The sequence below is a fragment of the Brassica napus genome, chromosome C9 (genome assembly GCF_020379485.1).
Source record: "Brassica napus cultivar Da-Ae chromosome C9, Da-Ae, whole genome shotgun sequence".
In the NCBI taxonomy this organism is placed as follows: domain Eukaryota; kingdom Viridiplantae; phylum Streptophyta; class Magnoliopsida; order Brassicales; family Brassicaceae; genus Brassica; species Brassica napus.
In genome coordinates this window covers 16957217-16984432 of record NC_063452.1, presented here as the reverse complement: position 1 = coordinate 16984432, position 27216 = coordinate 16957217, and the positions used below count along the sequence as shown (strand labels likewise).

The following is a 27216-nucleotide window of genomic DNA, read 5'->3' as shown; positions in this document are numbered from 1 at the left end:
CAATTTTCGTCGGAATATACCGACGAACAAATATCCGTCGGTATATTCCGACGACCATTATCCGTCGGTATATTCCGACGCTTAAAGCTCGTCGGAATACACCGAGGAATCCACTACGTCGGAATTGTCCGAGGAACGTTCTCCGTCGGTACATAGTTTTTCCGATGAACTCTGGTCTCGTGTGTCCGCATCGTAATATCGTCGGAAGTTCGTCAGAATGACGTTTCTCGGTATTCGTCAGAAAGTCGTCGGAAGTTCTGACAAAATTCCGACGAATTTTTTTTTTCCAACAAAACGATACCGACGGACAGGTTCGTCGGAAATTCGTCGGAATCGGTCTATTCTGACGAATTTCCGACGATTTCGGCCATCAGAATCCCCCTGTTTTCTTGTAGTGAAAGTGTATACCTGGAAGAAAAATGTATGAGCTTTGCTGGTCTGAATTGTTTTTCAATCGAACTCTCCGTTGTGTAAAACACTTGTAACGGTTAAGATTTCTCGCTTTGCTTGCTGGAAGAGGGAGCTGGGAAGTCTGCAGTTTTGAATAGCTTAATTGGACATCCAGTTCTGGTAAAGTTGTATATTGAGTCTGTGGGAGTTTGTTTTATTCACTATTGTCTGATCCATTTCCTATAATGTTTGACTTGAGCAGGGAGGAATCACTGAGCAGCAGGGCAATAATCTTGTAAAATGACAATAAATCTCATCGAGTTTCTGCAAGTAAGACTCCCTAAGAGGAACAGATGCAATTTGGAAATGATTTTTGAACCTTTTTCTTCATGTAAGATACAATGCATTAGATTACTTGGTATTTATGTAATCTTTTCCATTTGTTTTGTTGTATTTGTCTATTATAGGCGCCCTAAGACATTCTCTACAGGATAGGCTTAGCAAAGGAGCTACAGGGAGGGGCTATGATGAAATATACCAAAAACTTCGTACAAGCAGTTTACCAAAAAAAAACTTCGTACAAGCACTGGTAAGTTCTTTCTTACTTCTACAATCATAGTTGTAAATACACATGTGTTGGTAAATTTAACATCCTTAATCAAACCTGATTTGGGTATCTGAATATGTCCTCAGCAAACGGCTGAGCTCTAATCCCCTATATATTAATTGAGGAACATTTGAAAATATATAACCTCAATTTTGTAATAATTAAAAAAGTGTCATTGCTTATGTGTCAATCAATTAGGTAGTTAATTAATCATACGTGTTAGCCTCACATTGAAATTGAAAAACATGTTGGTCCAATTCGATTTTTATATCTCACTAGAAACATTTAATACCAACTATATGGTATCATATGATATTAACTAAAGCAAGGTGGCTATTTATTATATATTATTTCCTTAAATAAAACCTACAGAATTACCAAATGTGATTATGATATATATAGTAATTAATAATTTTAAATAATGAAGATTTGCTAATAATCTGTCTGCTTTCTATCATTTTTGTTTAATTCTTTACTATTAAAATAAATTACACAATTACATTAATCATATATTAAAAATTTAGATTTTTTGTATATGTTGTATTTTGAATTTTTCAAAACGAGTATAAATTACTAAAACTGTTAAAAGTCTCACATAAACTCCTGTGATCAATGTTTAATTTTTTTTCTAAAATAAGATACAATGATGATAAAATCATTTAAATAAATAATTTTATTTTAATAGGTATTTATGTTAATATATATATATATATATATACTTCATATCGTTTAAATTAAATTATATATCATATACGATATATAAGATTGATTGTTTTAATTTATTTATTCTAAAATGGTTGCGAATAAACAAGAGCGGTCATTTGATTTATATGTGCAAGCCAATTTATTACATAATAGTAACTAATTTCTTAGTTCTTTAATATATAATTATTATTTTATTATTTCATATTATGCAGAAAATATAAAATAAATATTTATTCTGCACAAGACGCAGATCTTAACCTAAGTATGTATCTCTTTAATAATTTTGAATCTTAAACATTTTCTAAATTCCATGCCAAAATAAAAGAAAGAAATAAGAATAAACTCAAAAATCAATATTTATATCGAGCAATAACCAAAATGACACAAAAAGGAGAAAAATATCGAAGATAGATAGGATTGACATGTGAACGTAAACTTCTCATAACCATAATTAACTTTTAAATTGCTAAATCATGATATAAAACCGAGCTGACATAGTTTCATTGTAACCAAATAGTAGGCATGAGATTCTTCGACCTAAATGTTAGGTTTTTATGCGATAAATAATTTGTTGACCTAAAATATTTTTAAAAATGAGATCAGTTCATTAGTAAATAAATTATGTAATTAACAAAAAAGTTTTTAAAAATTGTTTAAGGGCCAAATATATTAATTCGATCAATAATATATATTTTTTTTCCATACGATATTTCTTAAATAATTTTCATATAAATTTACCATGCGCAAGGCGCATGTCTTATCCTAGTATACTAATATGTTGCCACCTAAGTCTAATGCACATTAGCAGCTTCACTTATTTTTTTTTGGGTTAGAATCTGAAGCTAAGTTTGAATGAAACACTAACTTAATATGAGACTCTTTGGAACATGCCTTATTAAGTTAACTTAATGTGAACTCTTTCAGTCTTTCTATGCTTCCTACATTTAACTAAATATACATCAACAATCTTAACACCAACTATAGTTTGTTTTTTTTTTGACATCGAAAGCTCCATATTTTATTAAGAAGTTACCGAGAGGATGGCCTCAGAAGCCATCCAGCTTGGTAGCTGAGAGTTTACATGGGAAAAAGAGAATCCTCGAGACCGAGCTTCTTTTGCAAGACGGTCAGCTCGGAAGTTAAGAGAACGGGGAATAAAAGATATAGAGAAAAACGTAAACATAGAACGAATGAGGTGGAACTCATCAAATTCGGCCAACATAGATGGCCAGTTGTCTTCTTCGTCTTCTTCAAGTAACTTGACTAGCTGAAGGCAGTCTGTCTTGAAGTTCATTGTGCAATGATCCAACTGGATAGAAGATTTCATAGCCCACAGAAGAGTTTGGAACTCTGCATGTAGGGGGGTGAGGACTCGGTTACTAGCAAATGAACCATAAGTCATCATCCCATCTTCGTTAGTTAGGATCATTCCTCCGCCAAAAAATTTATCATCTTTGTGCCAGGAGGCGTCGAGCGCGCAGTTGGGGCCAGGATCGTGAGGTGCCGACGTCGGGGGGGGGGGGGAGGATCGTCCAGTGCTTCGTCGTGCAATTTCTCAACGGTCTGTGCAGTGTACCAGCTCTCCGCCTCCGCTTGTGCAAGTTGGACAGTCTCCAGGGGGGAGACATCCTTACCATTGAAGGCCTTGTCGTTGCGGGCTTTCCATATGTACCATAATAGCCAAGGTATTTTTGCGCTAATAGAGTCTGAAATTGCATAGATGTTTGTGCGCCATATGACATGATTCAGATTACTATAAATCGAGCTACACGGGAATATCCCCGGAGAGTGCGGAATATCCGCTAGAGCCCAAGTTTGGATCGATGGTGGACACTCGAAGAGCAGATGATTGGGCGTTTCTTCTTCTGATCCACAGCGAGGGCAGTGTCGATCGGTACCACAGTGGCGTTCCACGAGCGAGTTGCTTACCGGGAGGTAGCTTGAGATAGATTGCCAGATGAAGTGCTGAATATTTTTAGAAGTCTTGATCTTCCATACTTTAGCTTGAAGCGCTTTGATGCTAGGCTCATGCACCTGCTGTGAGTTTGGGGGCTCTGATAATTCCATAGCCAGTGCGTATCCAGTTTTTACCGAGTATACGCCAGTTGCCGTGAGGTTCCAACAGTAACCAATGTTGCGAGAGGAGCTCATCAACTTGAGGCTGCGGATAAGAGGGATGTCATTAGGGGCGATCAGCTCTTGAAGGAGTTCATCGTTCCATTCCTTTGTGGTCACGTCGCACAAATCGCTAACACGTAGGGACGGGTTAAAAGAGGAGCCGCAGGGAATCGCGGGACGGGCTGGGGACGTCGGGATCCATGGGTCCACCCAAACAAGGGTTGTCTGTCCCGTTCCAATTGTTTTTCGCAAGCCAGCCTTTAGGAGAGGTTGGGCCGCCATGAGGCTTCTCCATACATACGATGGGGTGCTCGCTTTGGTGACATCCATCGGGTTTGAGTTCCGAAAATATCTGCCTTTTAGTACACGGGCCAAAAGAGAGTTTGGGTACTGGATAAGTCTCCAGAGTTGCTTCGCAAGCAGTGCGAGATTAAAATTTTTAAAATCTCTAAACCCCAGTCCGCCTTGATCCTTTGGTGTGCAGATTTTTGCCCATGCAATCCAGCGAAGGCCACGGTTGTTATCTTTGGTGCTCCACCAGAAACGGGATATCGCGCTAGTGAGTTTTCGGATGATGTCCTGTGGGAGCAGGAAGCAAGACATAACGTATGTTGGAAGAGCCTGTGCTACTGACTTAAGCAGGACCTCCTTGCCACCTTTGGACAGAAGTTTTGCGGACCATGAGTTTATACGATTCTGTAGTCTCTCTTGAATAAAAGCAAAAGCTTGTTTCTTACTGCCACATATTTTCTCGAGTAAACCCAGGTATACTCCCATTCCACCTTCTTTTGTAATTTCCAGTGCTTGTTTTATCTCCTTTTTGAGGTCTGGTGGAACTTTATTACCAAAGAGGATGGACGACTTCTCTACATTTAGTTGCTGTCCCGAAGAGCAACCATATGTATTAATAATCTGCATGAGCTCTGTGCATTGCGCGACTTCTGCTCGACAGAAGAAAAGGCTATCATCCGCAAATAGGAGGTGGGAGACAGGTGGACTGTTTCGTGCAATCTTTAGGCCAGTGATCCGGCCTTCCCTCTCAGCCCCCTGGATTTGGGAGATTAGAGCTTCCGTAAGCAAAATGAAGAGGAAAGGGGAGAGTGGGTCACCCTGTCTGATGCCTCTCGATGGAGAGATATGGCCTTTTGGTTCTCCGTTGAGGAGTACTTGATAGGATACCGAGGAGATGCAGACCTTTATCCATGCTACCCATTTGGGTGAGAAACCGAGTTTCAATAGACGTGCTTCCAGGAATGACCATTCGACTCTATCGAAGGCCTTGCTCATATCGGTTTTTATGGCAACAAACTTAGCTTTACAACTTGGATTGGTTCTCAAAGCGTGAAAGACCTCATGTGCTACAAGAATGTTATCCGTGATTAATCGTCTAGCCACAAAGGCTGATTGAGTCTCAGATATTAACCTGGGCAGGCAGCGCTTAAGTCTTTTACTCAAGATGTTTGAGATGATCTTATAGCTTACATTGCAAAGACTTATAGGCCGGAAGTTCGTCATTTCTACGGGGCGCTCTGTTTTTGGGATTAGGCAGATGTTCGTCTGGTTTAGTCGAGGGTCAAGGACGTTGAACTGAAAAAAGTCCTTAACCGTTTGCTGCATCACTTCTGCTGTGATTCCCCAATACCTTTGAAAGAAAAGACCTGTCATGCCGTCGGGACCAGGAGCTTTTTCTGGGTTTATATCGAAAGCTGCCTGACGAATCTCATCATTTGATGGAGGTTTTGTTAAAGCTTCGTTCATAGCCGGGGTGACTTTCTCGGTGATGTATTTGAGGGATTCTGCAAAGTCCGAGGGAGAAGACGTTGTAAAGAGGGTCTGGAAGTATCCCGTTGCCTCTGCTTCTATTTCCTCTTCTGTCTCTGCCCATAAACCGCTTGCCTTGCGTAGCTTTGTTACTCTGTTTCTGGCTCTCCGCTGCTTGGTGGTTGCATGGAAGAACTTTGTATTCTGGTCACCTTCTCTTAACCAAGTTGCCCGGCTTTTTTGTTTCCAATACAGCTCCTCGTCTCTAAAAGCCTCGCAAAGACTCCACTTGAGGCGAAGGATTACTTCATGGGAGAAATCGTCCTCTGTCTGGGCTTGTTCGAGCAGGTCCTTTATGTCCTCTATCTTTTTTTTGCATTTGAGTGATTGTCACGTTTCCATCGAGCAATAAACTTGCGACAATGGGTGATCCTTTCATATAAATCTTCTTTATGGAAAAGACTTGGATCGTTCCAGCCATGTAGTACAGTGTCGCGGAAACCATTCTTACCGATCCATCTCTTGTCGAATTTAAAATTTCTCATGCCAAGCTTTTTGCGAGAGAGGAATCGGGTGAGAATAGGTCTATGATCACTACCCCAAAGTCGCAGATACTCCACATTCGTGTTGGAGAAGCAGTGATGCCAATCTTCGTTTCCTACTGCGCGATCCAGCCTACATTGCACTTTGCCTGAAGCTCTATTACCCACCCAAGATAGGGAATTGCCTTTGTAGGGAAACTCGATCATCCCACAGTTGTCGAGCATACATTTAAAAGGGAGGAAGGATGAGTCTGGGCGTTTTCTACCCCCTTTTTTCTCTAAGTTGCTGGTGATCTCATTAAAGTCTCCTAGCATCAGCCAAGGCCCAGACCTCGTTAAGCTCATTCGGGTTAGGCGTTCCCATACATTTTCTCGGTATTCTACAACCGGATCACCATATACAAAAGTGATAAAGACTTTGTGTCCTTCAATGGTGGCTTCAATATCAATCATACGATTATTGGAGAAGAGGACAGTAACATCAAAAGAGTCTAAATAAAAAAGTGCCAGTCCACCGCTCTTCCCTCGGGTTCCACGGTGAACAATTTATTATAACCAAATTCAAACTGAAAATCCTGAAGAAAAGAAAAATTGTTTTTTGTTTCTGAAAGAAAAAGAAAAGAAGGAAGAAAACAGCGATGCAATTCCCGGAGATGTTGCGTTGTCAGATAGGCTCCGGCGCCCTGACAGTTCCATGCTATTGCACTCATATCCTCTTACTGGGTGGTTTCTGGGACACCACCGAACCTGAAAGGGACACATATTTCTTGCGTGAAGCAGAAGGAAACACCTCAATGCGAGGGACCTTAGACGAAAAAGATGATGGGCGTTTACCCAGTGTAGTCTTCTTCTTTGGGGAAGCACGGCCACCGAGGCCTTGGAGTTTCTTGGATGCCCTCGCTCCTTTTATATCAGGAGATCGGGGGGCCTTCTTCTTCAGTAGGCCTTTTGGGACGTAGACACCCGACCCTGATGCTAGCGCCTCTTCTTGAATGTAAGTGGCTGTCTTTGCACGTTTCATTTGCTTGTTCGTAGATGCTGCTTTCGTTGACACAGCATTTGCTGGAGAGAGCTGAGAAATGGCCTCAATTTTTTCTGCATCAACAAGGTCAGGCGTCTCTCCAAGGAGATCATCATTATCCAGGTCAATCATATTCTCATCTATATTATTTTCAGCCATCATTTTCTCAGCCATTTCAAGACGTTCTGTTTCCAGAACTAGGTTATCAACCTCAGTAGATTCAAGCTCAGTTAGAGGAACATCTAGGGCCTGATCTAAACCTTCTTCTAACTCAAGAATAGCATCCTCTTGTTCTAATAAAGGTTGATCATACCTTTGGACTTGTGATGCGTCGGTTGGCTTAACGGGCGAAGTTAGAATGATTCCTTGGTTCACACGGTTCAGGGTCTGGGAGTCTTGTGCGTTGGTGAAGGTGGTCCGGTGGCAATGGCTTTGCCTTTGAGGCGACGGATCCTTTCCTCCTCTGCCATTGCAGCGTCAAAATCCGATCGATGAGTTTCAAAAAACTCTCCTGATTCCAGGGATACACGATTGTTCGTAATGGTCTTTTGAGAGTCAAAAGTAGCTCTAGATCTTTCCAAACGTTCGTCCTCCATCCGGCGAGGTGCCAAGTAGTTGCCTGGTCTGTTTCTGTGTTCTCCAGAAAAGTAGTTGCCTGGTCTGTTTCTGTGTTCTCCAGAAAAGCTTCGTGGTCGCCATTCAGCGTAAGGTTTGTTGCTTGGACGGGACGTCTCCTTGCGAAAGATGTTCCGTTCAGAGTGTTTTGTGGTGCGTCCTCTTTGTGATCCTTGCAGTTCCTTCTTCCTAGCTGGGTTTTCCAGACGGCTCCATACTTCTCTGCCATGATGGGTGTAGTGGTTCTCTTGTCTGCTCGAACTCTTGCGATCTCTAGCACGAGGATCAGTGACTCGAGTTTCGCGAGGTTGATAGGACGAGGACGCGCTTCTCCTTCTTTTCTCCTCACGGTTGAGTTCGCTATATCTCGTGGTTTCCGAGGGGCTAGGATGACTCCCATTAGTAGGGGAGCGGGCTCGCTTTAGCGGATTTCGAGAGTTAAAACCTTGGGAGCCTTGAATAGGGAATCTTGCCCGTTCATTGTTCTCTAAATTTTCCTGTCGCAGCTTCCTCTTAAGTTCTCTTTCCTCTGGTGCCAACAGGGGGCATGTATTTTCATCCTGAGAGATGAGGTTGCAGGTGAAACAGTAACGGTGAAGGCCATCATAAGATAACGATACTTTCCCGATGTCTCCACTTGGGAATCCTATTCTTCGCTCAAATTGCAGGGGTTTGTCCGCGTCAATGGAGACTTGGATTCGCGCCTTTTTTTCATCGACTAGGAGCTTTTTCCCAAGCGCGTTAGCAATCTCCGTGAAAGTTTTATCATTCCAGAAATGAACTGGGACTCCCGTCACATTGATCCAAAACGGGATCGTGTTTGGAAAATTTTCGCTAGTGAAGGGTTCCCAACGTTCCAGCGCGAAACTCCACTGGTTGAAATGACAGGGACGCTTATTTAGGACCATCTGCAAGTCCTCCTCTTTGTCAAAATCGAATTGAAAGCGGCCATTCCCGAGGTTCAGTCCACGGACTTTTCCCTCTACATTCCAGATCCGGGGGCGGGGGAGAAGGTTGATCAGGGCATCGATGCTCCTTCCACGGATGTGGAAAACACGTCCAATGAGCGTGAGACGGAAACGCTCCTTGACGTCATTGAGATCACACTCCGGTATGCGTATGATATCATCTTCCAATTGAGTGGCGTTACGATCTCCATTGGAGGAACCTCCGTTACGGATCAAAAGGGATGATTGACTCATGGTGATGAATAAGAACTGTTGTAACTTAGCAAATGCTAGAGAGGGTGCGAGTTGTGATCTGAGAGACTATTGGGTTGCGGTGAGAAACCGAGGGAAGGAGAGTGGGAGTTTATAGTAGGGGGCTAGGGGTTAGCTTTAGGGTTTTGTGGAGGACGGTGAGAGGCTCTCGGCTGAAAACGGAAAGAAAATATTGTGAGAATATTTGGTTACTTGGCTAGGAAGCCAGAGGGTGGAACGACAAGATTCGCCGAGAAGAAGACCGATAAGAACAGAGGGATCACAAGGAGTGTAGCTTAGTCTCCTTTGTGATCCTGGAGCCGGCGTGGTGTCTTAGATGGCCGGTGAGGGAGCGTCAGAGGCGGGGAAAGTCTGGATCTCGAAATCGCCTATCTCATCGTCTAAACCTAGCTGCACCATCCCCAATTGATCGAGATTGATTATGTAGTACCAACTATAGTTTGTTTTAACCAGTTAATAACCTTTTCACAGCGTTTAAAGAAAATGTTACAACTTTTATTTCATTAGACAGAAGATCAAATTAATCATTGTAATCAAACTTGTACTTTCCCCTTATTTTTTGAACCAAAATGTAAGTGGCTACAATAGATTCACTCCTCATCGTGAATAAGTGGCTACAATCGAAGGGCAACCCCATAGCTTACATACTGTAAAAAGTATGTTACAGCTATAAAATGAATATATTATTGATATAATTGACTTTATAATTTAGTTTTTAATAACAAAAGTTTGTGAACCAATTATAAAGAGACAGGTAGAAAATTGGGTTTCTAAGACCATGTTTAACGGCGCCTCTTGCGTGGGCTCTTAAGCCCAAACCCATTAAAAAAAAATGAAAAGGGATAAGAGGCGGGTGTCGTGAAACCCTACGGGAGAGGCGCCTCTTCGACGAATCGACTTCGTCTCTCTCTCTCTCTCTCTCTCTTCCCACCGAAAATCTCTTCTTCTCAGATGAAATTCACCGGAAATCAGGTTCTACAGAGAGATATCTTCTTCTTCTTCGCCTTTGTGGCCGTGTTTGCGCAGCCGGCGAAGCAAAGCTCCCATCAGACCACATCGCCGAAGGTATTTTCTTCTTCCATCGTCTTCTGTTCTTCTTCTATCGTCTTCTGTTCTTCATCTATCGTTTTCTTCCTCTATCCTCTTCTTATATTGTCATCAAACCCTCGGATTGAAACCCTAATAAGAACTGATTTGATGATTTATTTGTTTCAGGTGAATCAAATCAGTGAGCAAAAAAACAGAGCTTGGAGCTTTTCTGTTTTGGTGTATCTTCGAGTTGAAGAAGAGAAGGTAATTTGTGGTCTTTACATAGACATGCATGTGTGTTGAGTTGGTTAGATTCAGGGTAGAACACAATCATGATGTTTGGTGCGTTTTTCAGGTTCTCAAGTGTGTTCTCGTGAATCATACAGGGAGCCACAGCAAGATTCATCATACAGAAGAAGAAGAAGATTCAGGTAAGCTTTTGGTGTATTTGAATTTATAGAGGTTGAATGAGGAACATGGTTAAAATGATGCTTTTTGTGCATATTTTGAGGTTGTGACGAGTGTTCTACTGGATCACAGAGGGAGCGGCAGGAAGATTCATTGAACTCCATAACATCTGGTAGCTTTTGGCTTTTTTGTAAAGATATAGATGTTGTTTGATGCTTGCGACAGATAGATAGACATAGAAATAGACATGATTAATTTGCAGCCTTTGAATTGCTTGATCGCTTCTTATAGTTTGCTTGCTTGTGAAACAAATAATTTCAGTAAGAGTGATTCTTCATTCTTGTTATCTATAATCGTTTCTGTACAATCCACTTGTGACATAGGAATAGACATGAATTGCTTGATCGCTTCTTATGGGTGTAGTCTGTTTCTATTTTGGTCATCAATTCGAAATTGCATAAAGTTTTTGAAATGTAAAGGATTTTTAACGCTAAAACCCCTCAACTAAGTTTGTTTTGGGTAAAAACCCATAAACTATGTATTTAATGAAAAAACCCTCAAACTAACGTTATTTAATGAATTAAACCCTAGCAGGTCATAATTACCATTACTACCGGTAAATCTTTAATTTAAGGGTTTCTACATTAAGTAAACATAATTGAGGGGTTTTACCTTTAAAAAATTTTAAAACAAAAAAATCAAAATTTTATAATATTATTTAAAAATTAGTAACTTTTTTTTGACAACATAAGCGAGAACTAAGTAACTGGACCGCGCGATTCAGAAAGCCAAACCGAAAGTATTGAATCGACATATAACATAGCTGAAGGAGAACTTCTCGCACTACTTTCAAGCTTGTCCGCCATAGTATTTTGTGCTCTTGGAATATGTCTGATCCGGAAGTTAGGGAAGAAAGTCTTACTGCGTCTAAATTCTTTATATAATTTTTGTTATATTTTCTCGGTTTTTACATTTTTAATTTATACATATATAATGTTGATGTTAAGAACACATCAAACTCATATATTTACAAAAAAAATTAAAAATGCTAATTTTGAAAATTTAAGTTACTAATTTTTAGATAATATTATAAAATTTTGATTTTTTTGATTTTTAATGGTAAAACCCCTCAACTATGTTTACTTAATGTAGAAACCCCTAAACTAATGATTTACCGGTAGTATTGGTAATTATGACCTGTTATGGTTTACTTCATTAAATAAAGTTAGTTTGGGGAGGGGTTTTACGTTAAATACTTAGTTTGAGGTTTTTTACCCAAAACAAACATAGTTGAGGGGTTTTAACGTTAAAAATCCAAATGTAAATAATGAAAAGTCCTCATTCTTGATGTCTGTCATTTATGTATATGTCCTTTGTTAGATAGAAGCATTAAATCATGAAATTAAAAAACTTAACTAAAACATTTCTACAACACACAACCACTTCCTAAACCAATTAAAAGCAATTAAAAGCAACCTCAAAACTTTATCTACTTTCCTCTATTAAAGCTTCATTGTTAATCGTTTTCTCCAACTACTTCATCTACTTCATCTCCTTCATCTTTGTTCTCTACTTCTTCTCGGTATGGATTCTCTTCAAAGCCAGTCCTCTAGCTTTTTACACTTACTAAACAGTCAACTTCCTAACAACGAATCCCCAACTCAGTTAATGAGTTTTTCACCAACTCCAGACCTTGGAGGTTCTGCTTCCCGTGCACAAAGTGGTGAGGACCGTAAGCAGAGGGTCAAGTGGTCAACAGATGAAGACCTGGTCCTCATCAGTGCATGGTTGAACACCTCCAAGGATCCATTAGTTGGGAATGAGCAAAGAGCAGGAACCTTTTGGAAGAGAAGTGGGACTTATGGAAGTACTCAACAAAGCTCTGGTTCTAAAAGAAAGAGGGTGGGGGGGGGGAGAACAATCTTTTAAGTAATCGGCATCTATGCCGAGTGTGAATGGAGAGGATGAAGCAATGGCTAGGCCTACTGGTGTTAAGGCAGTAAAGGCGAAGGCTAAAAGGCCAGTGGGAGAAGGAGTGAAGAAGCTGGAAGAGTATCAGCAAATGTGGAAGATCAGGGAGAAGGACTTAGCTTTTAAGGATAAGCTTAGCAACAAAAAACTGCTTGACAGTTTGCTTGCAGGAACAGATCCACTTAGTGAATTAGAAGTGGCGCTTAAGAACAAACTGATAACTGAAATGCTATCAATGTAATCTTGCTTTGAATTTTAAGTTGATGTGTAATATAAGTAGTCTTTGTGATCAATGTTATCAATCTTGCTTTCAATTATAAGTTGATGTGTAATATTAGTAGTCTTTATGCGTTTCTGTTTTCATATTTTGCTTTTCCGGGGAACAAGTCAGACACATCCAGTAATGGAAGCAAAGAAAACCGATTGTTTGTGGCCTCTCAGCAAGTGGAATCATACCACCTCTCCAACCAGAAGCTACGGATGATGATGTTGCGGAGATCACACCAACTGAAGTAGAAGTGGTGGAGATATCAGATGAAGAAGAAGAAGATATGGTGGAGTTATCATGCGAAGAATACATGAGGAATATGGGCTATTTGATTAGGATGGGGGAATCAGAAGATGACATTGAACCTGAGTACAGAAGAATGCTGCACAGGATGCATGAGGAAGAGAAGAAGCTGAGACAGGGTATCAAGGTAGAAGAAGAACAATCCTCTAAGAGTAAGAAGAGGAAAAGAAGAAGGTGAGAGTCACGGGTTTGCATTGTAGTCACGAGATGCTTGTTGCTTTGTGTAGTCATGGGACTACTTTTGTATTGGAGTCACGAGACTTGTATGTTTGTGTCTGTCACGAAACTTGTATGTTTGTGTCTGTCATGAGTCACGAGACTGTGGTTTGATTGTGTCTGTTTGTATAGTCATGAGACTACTCTTGTTTGTTTTTGTATTCACGAGACTCTTTGTATGTTTGGTAGTATGTTAAGTACTCTTCTATAAATTAAGGTGAACTTCTCATTGTACAACACACAACTCTTCTTCTCTTCTTCTCTCATTCAAGACACACCACTCTTCTTCTCTTCTTCTCTCATTCAAGACACACAACGCTTCAACTCTTCTTCTCCTCTTGTTTTCACAAAAAAAAAACACAACTCTTGTTTTTTCGATATGGCATCTTCTTCTCAAAATCCTTTTGAGGGATTGGATAATCAATATGTTGAAGAAAAAATTGATCAATATTTTGATCAATATGTTGAAGAAACATTTGACCAGTCATTCGAGAATTTTACCATTAATTCTAGTAATCAAGAAAAAGAAAAAAAAAAGAAGAAAAAAACGAATTTACATCGAAAGAAATCGTGAAGAAGGCGATCAACATTTATGGAATGATTATTTCAGCGAAACTCCAACATATCCTCATAATCTATTCCGACGACGTTTTAGGATGAACAAGCATTTGTTCGTTCATATTGTTGATCGACTCTCCAATGAAGTTGAATTCTTTCGACAAAAGAAAGATTGTCGGGGAAGGCTTAGTCTCTCTCCTCTTCAAAAGTGTACAGCAGTCATTCGTTGCTTGGCATATGGTACTGCGGCTGATACGGTTGACGAATAGCTCCGACTCGGTTCAAGTACAACTCGATCATGTTTGGAAAATTTTGTCGATGGAATAATATATTTATTCGGCGATGAGTACCTAAGAACCTACACCGGCTGATCTTCAACGTCTACTTGATGTTGGTGAACATCGTGGATTTCCCGGGATGATAGGAAGCATCGATTGTATGCATTGGGAGTGGAAGAATTGTCCCACCGCTTGGAAATGTCAGTATTCTCGTGGTTTGAGAAAACCCACAATCGTTTTAGAGGCGGTTGCATCGTATGATCTATTGATATGACATGCATTTTTTGGACCTCCAGGTACCCTAAATGATATCAATGTTCTTGATCGCTCACTTGTTTTTGATGACATAATAAAAGGTGAAGCTCCGCAAGTGACATTCTATGTCAATGGAAGAGAGTATCATATGGCTTACTATCTCACCGACGGTATTTATCCGAAATGGACAACTTTTATCCAATAAATTTCAATGCCACAAGGGCCGAAAGCGGTTTTATTTGTTCAACACCAAGAAGCTGTCCGAAAAGATGCCGAGCGTGCGTTTGGAGTCTTGCAAGCTCGCTTTGTCTTGTTAAAAATCCGACACTTTTTGGGATAAAGTCAAAATTGGGAAGATTATGAGAGCATGTATCATACTCCATAACATGATAGTAGAAGACGAACGAGATGGATACACTATATATAATGTTACAGAGTTCCTACAAGGAGAAGACTCCAGAAGTTCACATGTCGATCTCGAATTTGATACGGGTATGCCTACAAATATCGCCAATATTATGGATGCTCGAACTAGAATTCGTGATAAACCAATGCATGAACAACTAAAAGCTGATATGGTTGAACATCTGTGGGATAAATTCGGACGTGATGAAGACAACAATTGAACTCAGATGTTTTTTCAAATTATTTCTGTTTATTTTACTAATATTTGCTTTAGTGTTTTTTTTAATTAATGTTTAAAATGTTTTCTTTTAATATGTTTTATTTAATAAATAAATTTAATTTTTTTTAAATTTTAGTTTAATATTTTTTTTTCTTAAGAACCTCAAATGAAGACCTTTACCATTGGAGCCAAAAAATTAAGTGTCTCTTAACTACAACCTCTTAACTATCATTAATTATTAAAAAATTATTAAGAGTCCAATTACAACTCTTACGGTTGATCATGCTCTAAAGAAGTTCTGAAAATATGTGTTTGAAGATATTTAAGTTTCAACTTACTAATTATTTTAAACTAGATTAATTGTGGGAAATTGGTGGAAGAACCCATCGTTGGAGAAGTTCTTCATCATGAATACAGCTGGTTTGTGTCGTTTAGTGTTGTTGACTTTGAAAAATCAACTCTTTGTAATAGGTCTTCTTCAGCTGAGTTCTAACTAAAACACATTCGCATATTTTCTTTATACAGATCCGTTGGATGAAAAGCGATTTTTCAACAGGTGATTTTTATTTTTGTATTTTGCATATTTATTTCATCTCAATTGTTCATGTTTTCACAGATTAAATCCAACAAAATAGTAGTACATATCATCCAGACAAGAATTTGCAGAAAAATAATATCCTGACTATGAACTCAAGGATCTTCCTCTAGTGGTTATTGAGTACTTGTTTCGTGTTTGAGCAGAAGAATTATGGCTGAGGCACTTTTATCATTTGGAGTCGAGAGGCTCTGGAACCTCCTTGTCCGAGAATCTGAGCAATTTCAGGGAGTTGAAGAGCAGTTCGATGGATTAAAAAATGATGTGGAAATGTTAAGGTGCTTTCTAGAAGATGCAGAAGCCAAGAGACATACGAGCGCAATGGTGAGAAACACTATCAAAGAGATCAGAGAAATTGTTCTAGATGCAGCAGCTGCTATATTTAAACCTACGTGTGGATTTTAAAGTCTACATGCCCAATATCTTGAAAGAGATGCGAGAATTGACATACCTGTATTTGCCGAAGAATTTACATGAAAAGACAAACTTGGAATTGGGAAATCTGGTCAAGCTGGAGACGTTAATGAATTTCTCAACAGAGCACGGAAGTGTGAGTAATCTCCAAGCTATGACACGACTCAGGGCCCTTTATATCTATATCGGAGATAAAGGGTGTTCCATGGAAACTCTACTCTATCTTCATCTCTAAGTAAAATTAAACACTTGGAGAAACTTACTATATATAACAATATATTGTATACTCACACGGATGATGAAGAAGATGGATTGGTTTGGGATTTTGTTCATCTCAAACAGCTGGAGTTGAATATATATATATATATATATATATACGCCAAAGTTGCCTGATGAGACACACTTTCCTGCTCACCTCGCAACCATATCCCTAACTAAGTGTCGTTTGAAAGAGGATCCAATGCCGATTCTAGAGAAGTTGCTTCACTTGAAAATAGTTAGGTTATGGGATCGATCTTTCGGTGGGAGTAGAATGATTTGCTCAATGGATGGGTTTCCTCAATTGCTGGAGCTACAATTTGTTGGATTAGAGGAGTGGGAAGAGTGGATAGTAGAAGAAGGCTCTATGCCCCTTCTCCATACTCTGCTTATTGGCTATTGTCCAAAGTTGAAGGAGCTTCCTGATGGACTACCATTCATCAATTCCTTAAAGGTTTTGAGTTTTAGCTTAATTGCAAGATGATGTACTGCGATTCATCACTGCCTCGAAGGAGCTACATTGTTATAATATGTCAGAGCAATAGAAGAAGAGACTGTCGGAAGGTGGAGAAGATCATTGAAAACTCCAACACATCCCTTCTGTTAAATTCAGTTTGTAAGAATATTTTAGCTATGAGAACACACAAACTACGCACAGGTAAGACATCTTTTTGTTTACATTGTTTTTTTTTTGTAATCTTTTGGATTGAAATTTAACAACAAAGGATCAAGAGTTTAATACACAATCATCACATTCTATACTAGGATGGATTGTTCAAAAACTAAGGCTACAAAAATCCACTCGTCACCAAATTTACTAATTTGTGAATTTAGAATATTCCCTAAACCTTAAGAGTCACGGCATATATCAAGTTGGTAGGAAAGACATTACTCGTTGGTGCATTTCTGAAATCAAGTTGGTCCTGAACACTTCCCAGCGCTTTGCTTGATATCGAAACCAACTTATGTAAGTGTATCTATGTCTTTCTTACCTTTCTTTTCTAACGTATAACAATAAGACGTGTCTATATTCACATCCGTGTAATTATATCCCTAAATGAGAGAGAGATTCATATGCATTTATTCCTTCCTGCCCTTCTCTTAGCTGTATTTAGAAGATAGCCCTGTTCTTTTTGTAAACGCAGTGACAGTGTTGGCGTCTAGAAAATACACTCTACTTTTGTTGCTTTATACACAAGACATCGGAAATAATGAGGCGCTGGGGTTTAATATAACCCATGTTCGTTTAACGAACGCAGCGTTCGACATTGGCGTATGAGATTTGTTCATAAGCTTCTTCATCGTTGATTAAATGAAATGAAAAACAGAGACGCTGCGTCAAAAAAAAGAAGCTTTCCGGTGTTGCCGCTGACGTCAAAAAAAGTAGGGATCATTGTTCCTCATTTTTCTCTCCTCTCTGCGACTGACGCCGCGTCACCTGTTCCTCTCTCTTTCCCTTTGGATACTCTTTTTTCCTTCTAAATTTTGATCTGTAATCGCTGCAGGGCTGACCCCGAGAGTTTGGAGGTCTAAGACCATTTAGTAAAGACTTCAAAAATTTGGGGGTCTAAAATTTTTTTTTTTTACAAATTGGGGGCCTATTTACATATAAAAATTTTCAAAAATTTTGGGGGCCCAAGGCGAATGTTTCATTGAGCTTAGCCCAGGGCCGGCCCTGAGTCGCTGCGGCAACGTTCGTTTATGCAGCGGCAGTTTCCGAGCTATAACAGACCGCTTAAAATTTCAGCGTCAGTCGCGTCTCACTGCGGTGACTATTTTCACTGTTGCGGCAACACTTTTTAAACTCACACCATCCTCCGGCATCGTTTAATGTTTGACTTGAGGATGCTCTTTGGAAGCCCCCTGATCCTATCTGCATATGCAACCAATCTGGTGATGCTCCTCTACTGTATTCCCTTATAGACTGTGACCCAAACTGCATCTCCTGATTCTCAAACGCTTGCTGACCAAACTGAGTTTTTTTTTACCAAAACAACAAAATTATTACCAACAAGAAATGCACAAGACTGAGTTGGCGAGTCATGAGATTCACAATAGTTTCATTACCTCTTTCGGTAAGAAAACCTCTACGCCAGAGTGGTTCATTCTTGAGTTGAATGCCTCGAGCTTCATCGATAAGAACTGAAAATTTACAAGCAATTCTTATGAGACAAACATGTATACATCTAGTAAACAAAACAATAGACAAGAGAGGAACGTATATGTGTTTACCTCAACTTGACGTTGCAATGATTGTATGTAGTTGATTATCTCATCTAAAAACAAGTGCTTTACCAATAATCTTGCATAAAAAAATATAAATTTTTTATATGTGTTAACACTTTCAAAGAGATGAGAAATCAAGAACAGAGATACCTTGTTACATCATGGCACAAGATCTTCATCCGTTCGCTTATCTTTTCTCTTCTTGCCTGTCAGAAACCAAAGAAAGATGTCGGGTTTGTTGTCTCCATCTTGAACTTGGGCTGAAGTGTCTGAAGCCCACAGAGAAGTGGAACAGGCCTCCAGAGTATTTGTTGTACTGTGGCCCACGTCAGCTTCTAGGTTTTGTTTCATAAAACCTGAGTATAAAAGAAGATCGCGTTGGTGACTTGAAGGGTGGGGCAACAACAACAGATTGAGAGGTTCAGGTGAAAGAGCAAATTGTCTTGGTTGAGAGATCGTTTGTGTTTACCTGAAGGCTAAGTTCAATCAGAAGAAGAGAGCTAGGTGTTTAGCTCTTGATTAAGCTTTGGCGTTTATAAGTTTAAGGTCACAACCCTTTTATTAATTCTTTCTCTTTGAGTTAGTGAATTGGAAGACTCTGTTCTTCCCCCAGACGTACCTTCACGGGAACTGGGTAAACAAACTTGCTGTGTCTTATCTCCTACATACAAACAAACAGAACACAAGTTAGTATTGAGGTTAATCGATCAAGTAACATAGCTAAACGAATTCTAGCTAAAGGAACGAAGGTTTAACATAGTATATCGACGTTTAAACCTTACAAGTGGTATCAGAGCTCTCAGGTTAGGTTTATAAAAGAACGGTTTCAGCGGTCTCAGCTGCGTTCTGGTGGTTATTAAACCTAGACTTTAGCTGGTGTTGATTTCACGATTGTTAGTGAGATCATGAAGAAGTCTAAAGTCAAAATTGAGGTGGAAAAGTTTGATGGAAAAGGAGATTTTGGAATGTGGAAATTCAAGATGCAGATGCAACTTGAGAATGCTGATCTTGACAGTGTGCTTAATGAAGAAGACACTAGTTCTACATCAGAGAAAGACAAGGATGGTGATAAGGAGACTAAACCCGGTACAGGGGTTCTTACTCGGAAAGAGATGGACAAGCGTGCTAAAAACATGATTTGTGCTAGTCTTGGAAATCTGGTGCTACGAAAGGTTATGAAACAGACTACTGCACTAGGGGTATGGAAAGCACTAGAAAAGGACTACCAAACTAAGACATTACCTAACAGAATCTACTTAAAACAACGGTTCGCTAGTTTCAAGATGGAAGAGCATCGAAGTATAGAAGAAAACCTCGATGGTTTCTTGAGGTTGGTAGATGATCTGGAAAGCTTGAACATCACAATCAGCGATGAAGATCAAGCAATACAGGTTCTGTCAAGCTTGCCCAAGCAGTTTGATTCTTTAGTACATACTCTCAAGTACGGGAACGGCAAAGAAACTCTGACACTGCAAGAAGTTACCTCATCTGCATATGCAAAAGAAGTTGAGCTAAAAGAAGCTGGATTTTTTGGAAAAACAAAATCAAATGCAGAAGGTCTAATAGCAGAAAGAGGAAGATCAGAGTCTAAACCGCAAAGTAAATGGAAAGGTAGATCTAAAAGCAGAAACAGATCAAAGTCAAGACCAAGAGGTTCAGGAAAACCCAGAGAATGCTGGACATGCGGCAAAGAGGGTCATTTCAAGAAAGATTGTCCAGACAAGAAGAACTGGAAATCGAATGAATCTGTTAATGTTGCTCATGACAAAGAGCAACCCATGATCCTAACCGCAAGCGCTCACGATCCTATGAAGGAATGGGTAATGGATTCTGGCTGCACTTTCCATATCACACCGGAGAGGGAGGTACTATTTGACTTCAAGGAAGTAGACGGTGGAAAAGTCTTACTGGGAAACAACACCCAGTGTGAAGTCAAAGGTATTGGAAAAATAAAAATTATAAATTCTGAAGGAGCTCAAGTCATTCTGAGTGATGTGAGATACATGCCAACAATGGGCAGAAATCTTATCTCCTACGGACAATTGGAGAAAAATGGATGCAAGTATGAAGGGGAAAATTTTAAAGTCACCTTCTATCGAGAAGGTAAGAAAGTACTGTCTGGAAAATATCAAGATGGCTTATACTATCTACAGGGATCTGTCATAAAAGGAGAAGTATCAGTGGCTAGAGCTGAGACAAACCTAACGAATAGATGGCATTCCAGACTAGGGCATATGAGTTTGAAGAACATGAATCTCTTGGTTAAGGGAGGTTATTTGAATCCAAAAGAAGTTCACACTTTGGATTTCTGTGAAAAATGTGTCTTTGGCAAAGCTCATAAGCAAAGTTTCCCGGAGGGCAGACACACATCAAAGGAGAAGCTTGATTATGTACACAGTGATCTTTGGGGATCAGTCTCAAATGAACCAAGCTTATCAGGCTGCAGATATTTCCTAACTTTCATAGATGACTATTCTAGAAAGGTATGGATCAGGTTTCTAAGAAGCAAAGATGAAGTGTATGAGAATTTTTCAGAATGGAAGGTACTTGTTGAAAACACTACAAAGAAAAGGTTGAAATATCTACGAACAGACAATGGTCTAGAGTTCTGTAATGTCAGAATGGATAAGTTGTGCAGTGATTCTGGAGTTAAAAGGCACAAAACGTGCACTTACACCCCACAACAGAATGGGGTGGCAGAAAGAATGAATCGAACTATAGCTGAGAAGATTCGATGCATGTTAGCAGAGTCAGGATTGGAAAAATCGTTTTGGGCGGAAGCTGCTTGTACTGCAGTATATCTAATAAACAGGTCACCAAATGCAGCATTGAAGTTTAAAATCCCAGAAGAGTTATGGACAGAGTCGAGAGTTGATTACAGTCACTTAAGAAGGTTTGGATGTGTGGCGTATGTTCACATAACACAGGACAAGATGAGTCCTAGGGCTGTTAAAGGAGTTTTCGTGGGATATCCTCAAGGAGTCAAAGGTTACAGAGTGTGGATACCAGAAGATGGTAAATGCTCTAACAGCAGAAACGTTGTATTTGATGAGGATAAGTTGTATCATGATTCAGAGAAGAAGATTGAGAAACCTAAGAAACCTAAGAAAGTGACTTTCAGAACCGAATTAATACAAGGACCATCAACTCAAGGTTTTACCAGTCAAGGTGAAGCTGATTCAGAAAATGCAGAGTCTATTGGTCAAGGTGGAGTAGATTCAGAACAAGAAAGTTCAAAGTCTTCAAGTGAAACCGATGAAGACTCTGAGGGAGAAGATTTGGAACAGACTGAACACCTAGACTTAGATGACTATGTATTAGCAAGAGATAGAGAACGGAGAGTGATCAGACCACCATCAAGGTACGAGGATGGGGATTCTGTCATCGCATATGCACTGGCCTGTGCTACGATCATCAAGCTGGATGAGCCAAGAACAGTTACTGAGGCTAAGCGTAGCAAACACTGGAAAAAGTGGAAGGAAGCCATGACAGAAGAGAAATCATCTCTTGACAAGAATGATACATTTACTCTAGTTCCAAGACCAGAGAAACAAAGGGTGATTGGTTGTAAGTGGATTTATAAGTACAAAGAAGGGATTCCAGGGATCGAGGATCCTAGATTCAAAGCACGTCTAGTAGGAAAAGGATACGCTCAAGTTGAAGGAATTGACTATAATGAAATATTTGCACCTGTGGTTAAACATGTGTCGATAAGAATCATGCTGTCTATAGTGGTTAACTATGATTTGGAACTGGAACAGCTTGATGTGAAAACAGCTTTTCTACATGGGGTTCTTGATGAGAAAATCTACATGGAGCAACCTGAAGAGTTTATAGAAAAGGGAAAAGAAGAAATGGTGTGCCTTCTAAAGAAATCCCTATATGGACTTAAACAGTCCCCTAGACAATGGAACCAAAAATTTAATGAGTTCATGATGTCTCAGGGATTCACACGCTGTTCTAAGGATCCGTGCGTATACACAAAAGGCACGACAGTGGAGGATATGATCTATCTACTACTCTATGTTGATGATATGCTCGTGGCAGCTAGAGACATTGGTAAAATAAACTGTCTTAAGAAGAATTTAAACAAGATGTTTGAGATGAAAGATCTTGGACCAGCATCCAGAATTCTTGGAATGGACATCAAAAGAAATCGAAAGAATGGAGTGCTAAAGCTTTCACAGGAAAGATATATCAAGCAAGTTCTAAGAACATTCAACATGGAGGAGAGTAAAGCAGTTGTGACACCTAGCAATTCTCTGTTTAAACTAAGAAGCCTAAGACCTGAAGAAATAGAAGCAGAGAGAGATGCAATGGATACAGTTCCCTATGCAAGCGCAGTAGGAAGCTTAATGTATGCAATGGTCGGCTCAAGACCAGATTTGGGATATGCCATTGGAGTGGTAAGTCGATTCATGGCAAATCCCGGTAGGAGTCACTGGGAAGCTGTGAAATGGATCCTAAGATATTTAAACGGTGCTTCAAATGTGTGTCTAACGTTTACGAAAACAGAGGAGTTTGATATAGAGGGATTCTCAGATTCAGACTATTCTGCGGATTTGGACAAAAGAAGATCAGTCTCAGCATATGTGTTCAGAGTTGGTGGCAATACGGTCAGTTGGAGATCATGTTTACAACAAGTAGTTGCCCTATCTACCACAGAAGCAGAATACATGGCTCTAGCAGAAGCTACTAAAGAAGGTATCTGGCTATTATCTATGTGTGAAGAACTAGGATTCAAGACAGACTCATTCAAACTAAACTGTGACTCACAAAGTGCAATCTGCCTAGCAAAGAATAGTGTGCATCATGACAGAACTAAACACATTGCAAGGAAATATCATTTCATACGCGACATTGTTGAGCAAGGTTCAGTCAAGGTACAAAAGGTTCACACTACTGAGAATGCGGCAGATATGTTGACAAAATGTTTACCTGGGAAGAGTTTCGAGAAGTGTCTCGGACTTCTCAAGGTAATCCGGTAGTAGACATGAAGCATCCCGAGGTTCCTGGTTTGGTTGATTGAAGGACCTCGCAAAAGGGATACAAACAGATACTGAGGTTGATTAGTATCGGTAACAGGAAATCAACACACAGAACTATCAAATGGTAAAGTTTGAAAGGAGATTTATCCACGGTATCAGCAGGATAAAGGGTTTTTTTTTTTTTCTTTCTGTTAAGGATATTATATGGTTTTCTCAGAGATTAATGGTATTCTTAACGCAGGTAACTTATTGGTTTTAGCAGTGTCAATCCTTACGGGTTTTCACTAGGGTTGACACACTACTGCTACGATAAGGTTACCTCACAGAAAGATAACTTGAAGTTTGGATCTTGATGTCTTCGACAAACTGCAGATTGAACAAAGATATTGAGAGCGTGTACAAGTTATTGTTTCAGAAGGAGAAAAGTAATTTAAAAAAAAAAAAAAAAAAAAAAAAAAAATTATCAGTATTTTACCAGAGATTGGTTGGTAAGCTGAAGAATGAAGATCGAAGCTTGAAAAGTCTTAAACTTGAGAGCGTACAAACGAGAGATTAGTCGACGAATCTCGATGTTGCTGAGCTCTTAATGGTCTTCTGATAGAAGCGAAATCAGGTACTGGTGAAAGGGTCTGCGGTGGAGTAGATCGGACTTGTCACTGAATTAAGTGGTTAGTAAAAGTCGCAAGCTGAAGTTTTCATTTCGGCGGATATAACACATCATCTCCAGGTGCATGTGAGATGGTAAGCTGAAGAGATGGCTGTGTAAGAGCCTAAAGAAGTTGCACAGGAGAATTGGTAGAGATTCACCGGAAAATGTTCGAGGAGACAGAGAAACAAGGGTCGGTGTGGAGGAAGACTGTTTGAGCTTTCTCGATGATTCCGATAGAGACAAAGGTGGAGTTTGTCGGGTTTGTTGTCTCCATCTTGAACTTGGGCTGAAGTGTCTGAAGCCCACAGAGAAGTGGAACAGGCCTCCAGAGTATTTGTTGTACTGTGGCCCACGTCAGCTTCTAGGTTTTGTTTCATAAAACCTGAGTATAAAAGAAGATCGCGTTGGTGACTTGAAGGGTGGGGCAACAACAACAGATTGAGAGGTTCAGGTGAAAGAGCAAATTGTCTTGGTTGAGAGATCGTTTGTGTTTACCTGAAGGCTAAGTTCAATCAGAAGAAGAGAGCTAGGTGTTTAGCTCTTGATTAAGCTTTGGCGTTTATAAGTTTAAGGTCACAACCCTTTTATTAATTCTTTCTCTTTGAGTTAGTGAATTGGAAGACTCTGTTCTTCCCCCAGACGTACCTTCACGGGAACTGGGTAAACAAACTTGCTGTGTCTTATCTCCTACATACAAACAAACAGAACACAAGTTAGTATTGAGGTTAATCGATCAAGTAACATAGCTAAACGAATTCTAGCTAAAGGAACGAAGGTTTAACATAGTATATCGACGTTTAAACCTTACAAAAGATTTGTCTTAAAACTCCATATCAGTTCAGACAAAGAAACAGAGTTATGTCGGAATATCAATCATTACTCTTTCAGCTAGACTGGGACTATCAGTAGCTTGACCTCTTCTTGCTCGAACATGAATGTAATCTTTCATTGGTTCTGTCTTCTGTTTCTTTTGATCCACGTTTGTCTCCGGCGACCCTGTTTCCGTTTTCCCATCACACACCTCATCTATCTTCAGTCTCTTGTTTCTGGTGGAAACGACCTTCCCGGACTCGTCTTCCCGCCGATTCCACACGCCGGAGATACCTTCAAGCACAGCCTGCGAGAGCGCGTGGCTCATACTCCCCTGATCGCCGGCGACGGTGGTGGTTGTTAGATTCACGGAAGATTCTTCGGTGGAAACTCCCGTCATCGGAAACTGCCAGATCTCCGCCATGTTAAACGGTGCTCCTTCGTTCATCATCTCACTCGGATCCATCAACACAAAACTCAAACAGTAACCTCCACCGAGTTGACTCAGTTACGGGAGATTCCAAATCAGAGAGAGTATGCAAACTCCTTGAACTGTGGAGTCTGATTGCGTTACTGCGTTACTTCCTCTTCCCTATTTCTTTTTTATATTAAATTTTATAATTTCTGAAATAAAAATAAAATATGTTTACCTTTCGTGTCTTTCTACCTCAGGAGCTACGGTGTTTTAATTCATGGCGACGTCTTCTCAGACCATTGTAGATTCTTATCTTCTGCGATGCGGGTGTATTTTTTTTTTTTTTTTTTTTAATAGAAATTCCTTTTTATTCTCTGGCGGATCTAGAAAAATATTTTATCGGGGTAAATAATTTAATGATTATTAAATATTTTATAAATGCATTTTTTTAATTTTATAAGTGAATTATACAATATAGTTTAATAGGGATGCAAACCTCATATTTCTTTTTGTTTATTAATGTAAATAGAAAATTTATATTTTCTAAAAAAAATTATAAAACAACATTTTCATGTTTTTCTTGGTGTGACAAATATGAATACATATATATTCAGATAATAAAAAAAACTTTCCTCTAAAGAAGTATTTTATTTTTCACTATGAGTGGATAACTATTTAAAAACAATTTCATCACCATTGAGTATATTATGATAAACTAAAAATGTTTATTCTTATTTATTAGATAAATAAATGTTTATTTGATATTTACAAAAGTCATCAACAATTTATTATTTAAGCAACAATTATTAAATATTCTCAAATCAATAAGGAAACATGGTAATGCTAACCAAATATAATAAATGGCCTTTAGAAAAAGGGAAATGATATTTTACACTGAAATTTGAGAACATATTAAATTAGGGAAGAGGGGTGGGGCCGATACTATTTTCCAACGGGGGCAACTTAATTTTGCTTTTAACATTTAAAGGAAAGTTTAAAATTTTATGGAGGGCAGCTACCCCCTACTTACCTTAAGTAGATCTGCCTCTGCTTCTCCTTTCAAAGGAGATACGGGTGTATCTACGCTCTTCTTATGTGTATTGTTAACCACGCGCGTCTGTAGATCGGATGGTCAAGGCGTTCCGTGGATCTCCAAAGAATCCGAGTTCGAATCCGCACTACACCAGATTTCCACGGCGCGTGGCCACCACAGCTTTCACATTCTCCGGAAAATTATTTACCATTTTATTTTTATTATGTGTATTGTTCGATCATCACTTAATCTAACGGTGTTTAATAGGATCACGTAATCTTAACTCTGATGCGAAAATGGAAAATGACTTGGGGAAGTGGGGTCCCACGTAAGTTCCCGATCATCTGTTTTTGAGTATTAATCATAACTGTTTATAGCTCAGTGAATGATGAGGTTTGTGGATTTTAGTGACGTGATAGTGGATGGATGGGACAGGATAATCCTATGTTGCGTCTTTCAGTTCACTAATTAATCTTTAATTAAGTATTCTCTATCCTATTTATAATTAAGATATTTTTGAAATTATTATTTTAATATTCTATGCAAAACAAAAACTCTTTCGAATGTTTTGTCACCATTTATATATGATATAATTGTTTCTAGTTTTTCAACTAGTTTTTGGTTTTTGTTTTTCTAAAAACTACTTTTTAGCCAATCAAGATTTTTGAGAAATTAATTCCCTATAAGTTAGGGAAACTAGTTTTTAAACTAACTACCCTATTCTAAACAAAAATCAAAATCTAAGCTTTTCTAGCTTTTCAAAATAAAAGAACTGGTAGTTGATTCACGTTTGATTGTTTTTCATATTACTACAAATATTTTATTTAATAATAATGAACCTTGTAGTTTTCTAGTATTGTTACCATTATTTATTATGACAGTGTCTACTATTCACAGAATGTCTAAGTAAAATAAATTTGAAATTTAGTTAATTTAAA

General features: G+C 39.1%; 4 protein-coding genes across 4 annotated transcripts; all 4 read right to left on the bottom strand.

Annotated features, from left to right (window-relative positions):
* Nucleotides 1–2631: 2631 nt before the first annotated feature.
* Nucleotides 2632–7318, bottom strand: LOC125592497. Its single transcript, XM_048767699.1, has 5 exons — nt 6844–7318; nt 6070–6503; nt 3279–5947; nt 2736–3081; nt 2632–2640 (listed from the first exon to the last, which is right to left on the bottom strand). Exons 1-5 carry the CDS (start codon nt 7316–7318, stop codon nt 2632–2634), a joined length of 3933 nt encoding a protein of 1310 aa, XP_048623656.1.
* A 206-nt stretch (nt 7319–7524) lies between these two features.
* On the bottom strand, nt 7525–8961 carry LOC106355160 (uncharacterized protein At4g02000-like). Its single transcript, XM_048767698.1, has one exon. The coding sequence runs from the start codon at nt 8959–8961 to the stop codon at nt 7525–7527; it is 1437 nt and encodes a 478-aa protein (XP_048623655.1).
* Nucleotides 8962–17892: 8931 nt separating this feature from the next.
* On the bottom strand, nt 17893–18562 carry LOC106355159 (transcription factor BHLH089). Its single transcript, XM_013795159.1, has 4 exons — nt 18534–18562; nt 18390–18459; nt 18225–18299; nt 17893–18129 (listed from the first exon to the last, which is right to left on the bottom strand). Exons 1-4 carry the CDS (start codon nt 18560–18562, stop codon nt 17893–17895), a joined length of 411 nt encoding a protein of 136 aa, XP_013650613.1.
* A 5612-nt stretch (nt 18563–24174) lies between these two features.
* On the bottom strand, nt 24175–25296 carry LOC106355158 (transcription factor BPE). The gene is made up of 3 exons (XM_013795158.1): nt 24901–25296; nt 24666–24707; nt 24175–24315 (listed from the first exon to the last, which is right to left on the bottom strand). The coding sequence occupies exons 1-3, from the start codon at nt 25294–25296 to the stop codon at nt 24175–24177; spliced, it is 579 nt and encodes a 192-aa protein (XP_013650612.1).
* Between the last annotated feature and the right edge of the window lie 1920 nt (nt 25297–27216).

Bases quoted from the DNA above. Each gene is read 5' to 3' on its own strand.
- LOC125592497 (XM_048767699.1), bottom strand. From the start codon at position 7,318: ATGGCTGAGAAAATGATGGCTGAAAATAATATAGATGAGAATATGATT. The intron at 5,948-6,069 runs GTACTACATGGC...TGCAAAAAAAAG, and splicing joins AGAATGGTTTCCGCGACACT to ATAGAGGACATAAAGGACCT. The intron at 3,082-3,278 runs GTACACTGCACA...TTCATTTGCTAG, and splicing joins CAAGCGGAGGCGGAGAGCTG to TAACCGAGTCCTCACCCCCC.
- LOC106355160 (XM_048767698.1), bottom strand. From the start codon at position 8,961: ATGAGTCAATCATCCCTTTTGATCCGTAACGGAGGTTCCTCCAATGGA.
- LOC106355159 (XM_013795159.1), bottom strand. From the start codon at position 18,562: ATGAAGATCTTGTGCCATGATGTAACAAG. The intron at 18,300-18,389 runs GTAAACACATAT...GTAAATTTTCAG, and splicing joins CATTGCAACGTCAAGTTGAG to TTCTTATCGATGAAGCTCGA. The intron at 18,130-18,224 runs GTAATGAAACTA...AAAAAAACTCAG, and splicing joins AGGTTTTCTTACCGAAAGAG to TTTGGTCAGCAAGCGTTTGA.
- LOC106355158 (XM_013795158.1), bottom strand. From the start codon at position 25,296: ATGGATCCGAGTGAGATGATGAACGAAGGAGCACCGTTTAACATGGCG. The intron at 24,708-24,900 runs GTAATGATTGAT...GTTTGTATGTAG, and splicing joins GTCCCAGTCTAGCTGAAAGA to GAGATAAGACACAGCAAGTT. The intron at 24,316-24,665 runs GTACGTCTGGGG...TGTGGGCTTCAG, and splicing joins TTTACCCAGTTCCCGTGAAG to ACACTTCAGCCCAAGTTCAA.